The sequence below is a fragment of the Aptenodytes forsteri genome, unplaced genomic scaffold (genome assembly GCF_000699145.1).
Source record: "Aptenodytes forsteri isolate BGI_AS27 unplaced genomic scaffold, ASM69914v1 Scaffold118, whole genome shotgun sequence".
NCBI lineage: Eukaryota > Metazoa > Chordata > Aves > Sphenisciformes > Spheniscidae > Aptenodytes > Aptenodytes forsteri.
In genome coordinates, this window is record NW_008795859.1 from 1,939,787 (window position 1) to 1,950,269 (window position 10,483).

Consider the following 10,483-nt stretch of genomic DNA (forward strand, 5'->3'; position numbering starts at 1 on the left):
AGCTGCTGTATCTCGAGAAGTCTTGTGTGGAGGGATAAGGAGGAAGCAGTGAGGTCTTTGCTCTGTTCCTAGTGTCCAAATAATGCATTTTTCAAAACGCAGTGGACCAGGCTCTTCTAGGGGACAGTGGTCAAGACTGATCTTATGGGAGGGGAGGTACTTGTATGACATATTTCCATTCATTGTAAGATTTCTTCTCTTGTTGCTCATGGGTTTTTTTGTGCCCCACGGTGTGATCTGTGCCTGGCTTGCTCTCTGGGTTCTGCTTTTTTCCTTTTCATGTCAGTGGGACTGTTGGAGTATTAACCAAAACTGAGTTAATGAAAGCATCTTCATTGTTCTCATGGTTTGGAAGGCCAATGTCTGTGTAGTTTTATAAAAAACAACTTGTGAACATGTTCTTCAGCCTGTGAGGATTCAGACTGAGGGTACCTCAGTCTCTGGATCCTGCAAGTCACACCCTAAATTCATCAAGGGATCCACAAGAGACAGTACATCTTTCCAATAGCTGAGAGGAGCAGGGGGATCCGAGAGCACTTTGAAGACAGGAGATAAGGATGGCTCCTTGCAGGATGAGGCTGAGCTTGGATGTTCCTCACAAGTGACTGTAAAATAATTGCATGTCACTGCTATTCCCACTGATCTGAGGATCCAAAACCAAAACCTGTGCTTTAAGGGAGCTAAGTTATGTACCTGGCTACAAACTTTTTCAAGGGGAAAAATGGAAAATCAGAAAGCAGTGTATGTCAAGGCCAGTGATTTGTCTCAAATGTTATAAGGCTATTTGCAGTATTACGGCAACATGTGTTTGAGATACAGTCTTTATAAAAACAAACAGTTCCTCCATCATACTGTGTTGTGGCCAAAACTTGTTTCAAAATCTCCCACTATTTTTTAAAAACATTTTGTTTTTAAAATCAAGTTCCAAGTGTCCTCACAGTCATGCTGTTGGGACTGCCAACATGCTTCATGCTCTGAAGCTTCTCAGTAATTGGGAAATCTGCTAAGTCAGACCTCAACTAAAATCAGCAAATAAATGTTACCACTGAAAATGATAATTTCCAAGTGCCTCTAAGCTAGGATGGAGTCAAACCAATGGTCTATCAACAAAGGGGTTTATAATGACTGTTGGTGTGAGCTGGCCAGACTTCTAGCTGTTGCATTTCTTTCTAAATGTGAGAACTACAAAGAGGAAACATCTGGACAATAAAAAAAAAAAAAAGTGCTGTTTTATTGAAGGGATTCATTCCAATTCTGTCTAGCAGTTTTCTCTTTTCCAACTACAGCACTGAAGACTTATTGGCTCATCCTTTTGTCTTTTTTTTCCCTTTCTTTTCCCTTGAGCGACCTCTCCTGTTTTCTTTGTATCCCTCTTTCTTTGATGAGGCTACTGTACTGTACAGAACTCATTTTACTTCCCTAATCTCATAGTAGCTTGTGAGGAAGTACAGATAAATCCTTCCAGACTTGAGCAAGTGCTATTAGGATACTCTTACCAACCATGAAACAATAATGATAGAGAGATCAACATACTTTGCTGTAAGCAGGACCAGTAGGACTTGACAGGTGGGATTTTGTTTATCATGGGATCTATTAGTTCTTTGTGGGACACCAGCAGTCGTGTATGTTGATCAGACAATGTAATGTGATTTCTGAGCTGTTCCTCTCTTTGCTCCCTGTTTGCTCAGCTCTAGGAAGAATTACAAAGTTGTGGAGCAGCACTGTGTCCTCTCCTGGGCAGAATTAAAATTAGAAACTAGACTTCAGAGTTTCTGAATGGATTTTTTTCAAGTGAAGGTTACATTAGTGATTTTTCTACAGTCTGAGGACTCTACCTAATTTGTTGAAAACTGAAGCGGTTTGTAGCAGCTCTGAAGCAACCCTTTGGGACTTTGGCATCCACTGATATTAAGGTGGAGCAGTGCACGTATAAAGTGGAAATCTCTCTATATTAAAGTGGCTTATTGCAGACTTTCAGAGGACATTGCTTCATTCAACATGCACTGGCTTTGTGCCTCTTAAATAGCTTATTGTTTAAGAAAAGCTCTAGTCTGTAATATCAGAAGGGGACGTTGGGGCTATGGTTTGGTGTCACTGTATGATTTCCCACAGCAGCCGCCGGTGCTGGTGCTCGATGCACATCCCTTACCCTGATGTTTGTGGAAGTGTGCTGTGACGCAGGCAGGGAGCTGACCCCGCTTAAAAAAATTATTTAAGCCTCATCAGTTTCTTGAGTACTGGTGAACAGTTTGTATCATGAAACCAGGACCTGGGGCAGAGGGAGGTTAAAACCTACCCAGTGTTCCTGATAGACTGGAAATAGAAACTTGTCCCTCTAATTCCAGTACCGTGCTCTGGTGCCAGACCATCTTTTTGTCATCTAAACTGGCATCTAGCTTTCGCTATTGCTGCCTATTATGTGCCCTGGTATAGTGTCTCTATTCTTTGTGCTACCCACTGCATCTAACAACTTGGGTTTTTGCCATACCAATTAAGCAAGTCTAAATTGGTGTCCTGCTCATTCTCTTCCTTCTCTCCCCACTTCTGGCATTGCTCTCCTATCCCCTTCCTGTGTGCTGGCACTGGCTTTGCTCTTTCTTGCAGTGAGGTGGTTCAGAAAGTTGAACTGGCAGAAAACTCTCACTGTCTTCCTCCCTTGCAGAGAGAGGGAGGAATATATATATATATATTTTAAAATTATTATTTTTTTAATGCTGGTTTAGCTCTCAGGACTAACTGATGCTGGGCTAAAACATGATGAATGTAGCCTTCTACCTCTGTCATGAGTTTCCATTGGGGAGCTGTGCATCAGAAGAGTGCCTGATGAGTGAGCCTTGATCCATGATTAGGGTCTTCTGTGCAATAAAATAAATAAAAAGAAGGTATTTGATGCTCCCTCTTTATGCCTTTTTTTGGCTCTTAGAAATAAAAATGAAATATTACAACACTCGCTTGCCTATGTTTAGCATGTCCGCTGACTTGCCATTTTGGAAGTAGAACCATTTCTATTTTTAGAGCTGAGCTTCCTGTTTGAGCTCTCTTTAAGTTTGTCCTTTGCCTAACACAGTCAAACTCTTTAAAAAAATATTAGTTAAACTGGGACAGTTTTGCTAAAAACAGTTATGTTCATGTCCTGATATAAACAACAGTAAATCCGCTTTGAATGAATGTTATAAAAATTTAAAACTCTCAAAAGAATGTATTTCCATGATGTCAAAACATGGAAGTGAAATTGAACTGCTGTGTTGATGTGGTCATGGTTGTCTCAAAGCCTCTGTCTCCAAGTGGATTTAAAAATGAGTTGTCCACATGGGAAAATTAACCAGAATAGCTATTTTAGAATAACTCCCCGTAGTCACACTGTTCTTCTGCAATAAGCATCCTCTGCTTTAGCTCATCCAAACTAGAAGAGAGCTGTCTTATTCTGGAGGAATAGCACCCCAAATCCTGAATATTTCATGGTAGTTTTTATGCTTTAGTGTCATAATTTAACTTAGTCCAAAATGACCTTTCAAGCGTAGCTATGCCTTTACCTAAAAATATATATTAATATCAGCATGTTGTGGAAGTCTAATATAATCACAGCTATATATATCTTGAGATGTCCTCATTAATGCGTGGATACTAGATGTGTGGTGGTATTGCCAACCCTTTGACGGGACACCTTTAAATACCAATCTAGACCAAAGGAGAGCTGCAGGATTGCTGATATAATTCACATGTTAATTGGTAACATGAATGGTAGTTGAAGGTTTTCTTCCATTTCCTAATTGCCAAGTATCGGGGAATTAAAGCTATAACGTTTCTCATTATGCGCTGATGATGAGATTTCAGGAGGCGGAAAAGACGATCTAAGGGAAGAGGCAGCCTTTCCCTCCCAGTTCTGGCTGTTTCACCCCTGCTTGTGCCGTGCTGGCTTTTGATCCTGAAGTCCTTCTCCCGGTCCAGCTTTGGTGCATGTCTAACCCCTTAGTGAGCTGATCCAGTTCACGCTATCAGCAGAAAACTAGAAAATCAGAAAAAGGAAAATATTTTCTTGATATCTTAGTAATCTCCATTTGCTTGCCCCAAAGTCGGAGGAGTGCCAGGGTCAAAGTGAGAGAAGGTCAGGGATGCACAGCCAGGACAGGAGAGGTGAGACCTTTGAGGAGCAGGGAGCTTTTGAATCATCTCAGCCATCTCCCAAAACCTCTCTTTGATGGAGAGGTGTGCTCCATCCCTCCAAGCTGGATGCTGAGTTGCAGGCTGGGCTTTGGCACATGTTGCCAGATGCACAGGGCACAGCTACGCTCTTCTTCCCACCATTAATATTACTGGTGGAGCATATCACAAGAAAGTATAGCTTGGAATTTACGATGTAAATAGGGCCATAAAAACCTAAATTGTCCTTTCCTTGTTGGGGTGTGGTCCTGCGTCAGAGGCAGCTTTCCTAAAAATAAAAGGAGAATAGATTGCACTGATCCAATCAATGCTCCTTTGTACTCGTCTTTTGGAAAATAAAGAACTCTGCTATTGCCAGATTAACATGTCACTTAACGAAATAATTTAATTTCTGTAGGATTCTTAGTATGCAAATATGCTCTTGATAGTGTAGAATACAATGATACTATAAAATGCTATTAACATGAAATTACTTAGTTTTTATAACATTTTTCCTATATTTTATCTGTTACTGTTAAATATGTTTTATGTTGAGACATTTTAGGAAACGATCAATGGTCTTAAAATAGATTTGATAGATAAATACAACATAAGATTTTCAACAAAGTTATATCCCTTCCCACTTTCCTTAGAACTTGTATTATTTTCCTTTCTGTAATTGTTCTTTGTGTGCTAGCTCTGTCTTTTCAGCTACCTGGATTATGCTTGTACTATAGTTTAATGCATTTAAATACTGTATAAAAATTAAAAGTAAAATTTTTCTTTGTATATGGAAATTTTTTTTCCATGTGGTTTTCACTGACTGAAGTTTCAAAGAATCACTGAAAATTAGAGTTTATGTTTTGGGTAGAGGTAAGGATACTAATTGATTCTATATAATGCCACTAAAACACATTATTTGCCCTGAGCCTCTTTCTTTAGTCTAGTCCTGTAGCATTAAGGCTTAAGACTTTTTGCTGGCTTAAGCTCTTCCTGTGGACATGCTCTAAATACCTTACCTTTTGTGGCATGAAAGAAACTAATAACATGGGTTATTGCAATTTGGCAGTTTTATACCAAATGATAAAGCTGCAGACACCGAAGAGGGGAAGGAGGGGGAAGGTACATGTCAGGTACTTCTAGCTTTACATCTCCATAAGAAGGAAATAATTTAACCCCACTGAAAAGGCTCCCGCTCTGCAGCCAGCTTGGCATGTGCTGGGGAGCTGGGGGGGCAGACACCTGGGCAAGGGGATGTAAAGAGGAAAGGCAGAGAGCACTGCAAGGGGGGAGCTGGATGGCTTGGGGATACTTGTTTCATGGTGGACCAGGCTGTGCTGGGGAAAATCCTGCGTGAGAAAACCAACTGGGAGACATGTGGGAGAGATGTGTGCAAGTGTCCGAGCTGGACTCTTGTTTCCCTTTGTTCTTCTGTGCCCTCTGGTGGATCTGGGAGCGATGGTATTGGTACGTGTCGCTCTTAACTTAAGTTGTTCTTACCCTGGGTCTGAAATGCAGGGAATGTGTCGCTCTTAACTTAAGTTGTTCTTACCCTGGGTCTGAAATGCAGGGAATGTCGTGAACAGCTCCACTTGAGCAAGGACTTTCTGCTTTGATTCTTGTCCCTCCCAGTTAGTATGGAATATCAGAATAGTCTCCTCTGGGTAGCAGAAGAATACGTGCTTTCCAGCTCCGGGAGCTCCAGCGGGATTAACCGGGATGCAAGTCAAACCCTCAGTCTTTAGGTACAATTAACCTGCTAGTAAAGCTAGCAGATTTCCTAAGGCTCTGCCAAAAATCCTGCTTTACAAACCAAGGATTTTTTTCCCAGTAAGAAGCATAAAGATTAGAAAGGACCAGCAGGCTTATCCCTCTGCATTTGAGGTTGGCTTCTGGTTGTAGACACCATACTGTACCTTGGGCACAGATCTTACTTCAGTCACAAAGGGTTAAAATAGTTCCCCAAGGTAGCTTTATCCTCCTAATGGACAGGCTTGATAATCATTCTTACAGAAAGGACATTTCGTCTTTCCTGTGCGGTGGGAGAGTTGTACCTTCTCCTGCCAGTGGTGCCGTGGGGAAGAGACAGCAGCCTAGAAAACACTGGTGTAATTTTCACACCTGATTCACACTTTCTGTGCATTTCTTGTATTCTACTGTGTGGTTCATGTTTGCTTATGGACCACCTCTCGCTTCCACTGCTCCTAATATCAATGCTAAATCCGCGTCAGGGGAAAGGATGGACTATTTTGAAGACTGGTGTCTGGTAGCCTGGATAATGCAAGTCTGAAGCTGTTTCAGGTCAAGGCAGGGGAAAGCAGTGCTTCACCTTTTGAGAAATGGGAAGCGGCAACTGTTGGAGATTATTATAGTCCCAGAATTTCCCATTCACTGTTCCCTCTTTGGCAGATCATTACAATGTTCTATACACGAAGCAAAGTGTGGGCGCAAATGCTGCAGGGGAGATCGATGAGAGCTTTGCTGAATGACTTCAGAGCTGGAGCACGTCACTCCTGAAGTCTGTCTCTGGGGTGGACTTGGTGAAGCTATGATTTGTGAAAGCGTTTGCTGATGCAGGCAAGGTGCCTGTGTAACTTGCATTCATGGAGTGCAGTTCTCTTTCTGACTAGAGGACAAGATTTGCCTCCCTGTTGCTCTCAAAATATTTTTGCCGAGAAGCCCAGAACAGCGAGGAGCAAATCTCTGTACCAAACCAACTTGTACAGGGTGGGCAGTGGGAGGCAGGGACTCTGCACAACTCATTTTTCCTCCAGGTGTTCGTTTCTATGTAAAAAAAATAATGATATTGCAGCATACAGCAATGTTGTAGGATTTAATCTGTTAAAACCTTTACAGCATCTCGGTCACTAGGCCTCTAAATGAAGGGAACAGATATTATATATGCTATTACCCTCCCTTAATTTTACTGCGGATTTTACTAATATGTGGGCTGGAGTAACTTGATTTTTTTTTTTTAAGCTTTCAAATGAAGCGTAGTTCTAAAGTAGCGCTTCCCAATTGATTTGATTTTCCAGCTTACATCTCTGCAACTGATTCTTCCCTCTCCTTCTTGCTTTTGTCTGTTCCTCTTGTCAAAGATGGTGCTAGCTTGTTTCTTAGTTACTGTTTTTGTGATCCTTTGGGGATTCACTTGTGCTTGATGAGTAAGCAGCAGTAGAGGAGGAAGACATTTCTTCTTTAGGCTGTAAAATGCCCTCCAGTGAACCCTAGCATCACCACTTTGCCTCTGAGTCACATCTGCTGCAGGAGAGGAAACAACGCCTCTTAATCCTGCACTGTCCAGGCGTTCTCCGGTCAAGAGTTATATTGGAAAAAAATCCTGGGAAGTCAAGGATGAGGTGATGCATGGTGCACTGAAGCTTCCCATGTCAGCAGTAAGAGATGCGCTTTGCCAGCTAGGGATCCAGGTATATGTTAATCCATGTGCTGGGCTGAAGGGAGGCATATGGTCCGTACGAGGGCAAGAGGCTTCCAGGGTCGCTGAGATCCTTCTCGGACTTGGTGCGCTGCATTGGGCTTAATTGAGTGGGATCCCTTCTTAGAGGGCAGGGTGAGAGTGTGGCAAGAGGATATCTAGGAAGTAGTTAACAGAAATGGTACATCAAGTAAAATGCATGTTGAAGATGTTCAGAAATCCAGCCTGACCTGAGATCTCTCAGCCCATCACCGCTTTTTGGAGCCTCAGTGTGCTTCTTTCCCTTGTTCTTTACCTGTCTCCCCTTTGGGATGATATTTTTTAACCTTCTTCTAGGGGCAGGAAATAGAAGAAAGAACTGAATCTTTTCAGAAAAGAATAGATGAAGTTGGCAGTAAGCCAGAACCGCTAGGAAGTGGGCAGCGAGCACGAGGCTGTTAACCTGTAATTATACGTCTCAAATTTTGCGAGCGGTACTCCAGGAATCATTATGTACGGGCTTGTTTGATAGTACTGTGGTTTAAGAGAAAAACATCCCCTCAAATTACTCTCTAATTTGGAAGTCAAGAGACTATCAATTCAAATCTTAGCTCTTCTGCCCGTAATTGATAATCGTGTACATTTAACAAACCTGCTATTGAACTAGGCCTCATACTTTTAATTCATCAGGTAACTGCTGATTTTTCTTTCAGAAAGGATAATTGAGAGGCTGTACAAGGTCGCTTCCAGCAAAGCTGAGATAAACCTAGACTATAATATGGCAGATCCTAGACTTTGGCACACAGTCCTTCAAATACAATTTTTCAGTATCTGTGTACTTAACCCCTCTGGGCTGTAGCCACTGCTTTAATCCCCAGGCACTGGAAGCCAGAAATCAGGCTGGCTTTTATTCAGGGGCTGTTTAACAGGACTTCACCCCAGTTGCTAACCTATTGAGTTGAAAAAAGACTATTCCCCCCCAGATAATAAAGTTAACAGTTAAAAAAACAACAAAAAAACCCAACCCAAAACTAGGTTTTATGTATGTTGTTTCAAAGATGCAAATACCAAATTTAAGGACTCGTGCTTTTTCACATGTAACTAAACTTTCTCCCCATCCTGCCTCAAGGTGGCAACACTACGTACAGTCCTGAGCTCAGACTAAGGATGAAATCCTGTTCACCGGCCTTGTAGTGAAGAGTTTGACTGACAGGCCAGTGGGGCTATTCCAGATTTACACTGTATAAATTTTTCGTTTTGATTACAAAGCTTTATGGTCTTGAGTTCCTTTCCAGAATGATTATCACATCTGTCACTGTCATTGCTATCAGTGGCTAAGGATGTTTTTACTGGAGTGATGCAATCCAAACTATCATTCTTGCTGAAATACTGCTCCCAAGCACACAATAGGCCAGGTGCTGTAATTATTAATAATTCCCTCTGATGGCATATATCGGCCCTCCATTTTGTTTTAATGCAATTTATTTCGAGTTATTTCTTCGGCAGTGAAAATGGTTTTGAAGTGATTTTTTGGAAGCGTTGCGAGTTTGTTTGCTGGAATCCTTCTGTCCTGGAAATGAGGCATGTCTCTCATGGGCTCCCATTCGCTCACACACAAATGAACTGCTAATTAGGATGATGAAATTGCTGGGAGAGGTGAAACCTTCCAGTTGGCCAAAGAGAAGATTGTGGATTAATCTGTGTAAAGCTGAAGGCTTGACTAAAACTGCTGTTCAACGTTCTGGTGCTAATGAGACTTGTATGTCTGCCACTCGAGAAGCTGAAAGTATGTCCTGTAGTTTTTGTTGAGATCCAAAGTGGGGTCTCACTCTTCTATGGCATTTAGTGCTTTCATCTCTACTGACGATGACTGGAATTGAGAATGCTCAGCAATCTGTATAAGGTGTTAAGCAGTTTATAGCATCCGGTGATGCAAGCCAGTTTGGTCTTTATGGATAATTTTTGTACATGAGTAAAAGCATCTTGAGACGCATATGGATGTTTAGAAAATTGCAGAGTATGATTTGGAGAGCTATTTGTCTTGCATGCCCCCTGCTACCATATTATATTGCTTTTTCATAGCTTTTAATGTACTTCTGTTCATGTCAATTCATGTAAAGGAGGAAACTCTCCATCTCTATGAAGCAGAGAGACGCCAAATGACTTGTTCAGTGTCATACTGGGCACAAAGTCCATTTCCAAGATAGTTCCCTGCTCACTGTTGGAGCTGCTCAGGACCTGTAGAGGGACTGATGCTGGTCTCTCATCCTGTAATAACAGTTTCCCTGCAGTTGTTGAGAATTTATACATATATATAATAATATATATATTTTTCTATGTATATACATATATAAATAAAGCAAAGGTAAATGTTTTGAGAGTGTCTCTGCGTGTTTGCAGGAAGCCGACGGATAGTGGATGTGATGGATGGGAACACGCAGAAGGGCGTTGAAATGAGCATGTCTCAATTTGTGAGATACTATGAAACACCAGAGGCCCAGCGTGAAAAGCTCTACAATGTCATCAGCCTGGAGTTCAGTCACACGAAGCTGGAGAACATTGTCAAGCGCCCCAATGTGGTAAGGGATGCTGTGGTGATGGTGTTTATTTTCAGCTTTGTGGCAGGTTGACCCTGGTTGGGTGCCAGGTGCCCACCAAAGCCGCTCTATCACTCTGCTCCTCAGCAGAACAGGGGAGAGAAAATACAATGAAAGGCTCGTGGGTTGAGATAAGGACAGGGAGATCGCCCACCAAGTACCGTCACGGGCAAAACAGACTTGACTTGGGGAAATTAGTTTAATTTATTACCAACCAAATCAGAGTAGGATAATGAGAAATAAAACCAAATCTTAAAAACACTTTCCCCCCACCCCTCCCCTCTTCCCAGGCTCAACTTCACTCCCAAATTCTCTACCTCCTCCCCCCACG

General features: G+C 42.0%; 1 protein-coding gene across 1 annotated transcript in view; it reads left to right on the forward strand.

Moving 5' to 3' along the window:
• KDM2B (lysine demethylase 2B) overlaps positions 1-10,483 on the forward strand; it is a 125,056-nt gene that overhangs the window by 20,959 nt on the left and 93,614 nt on the right. The window contains exon 6 of the mRNA XM_019473272.1: positions 9,956-10,134. Coding sequence (XP_019328817.1) covers positions 9,956-10,134 — 179 coding nt within the window. The remainder of the gene's footprint in view (positions 1-9,955; positions 10,135-10,483) is intronic.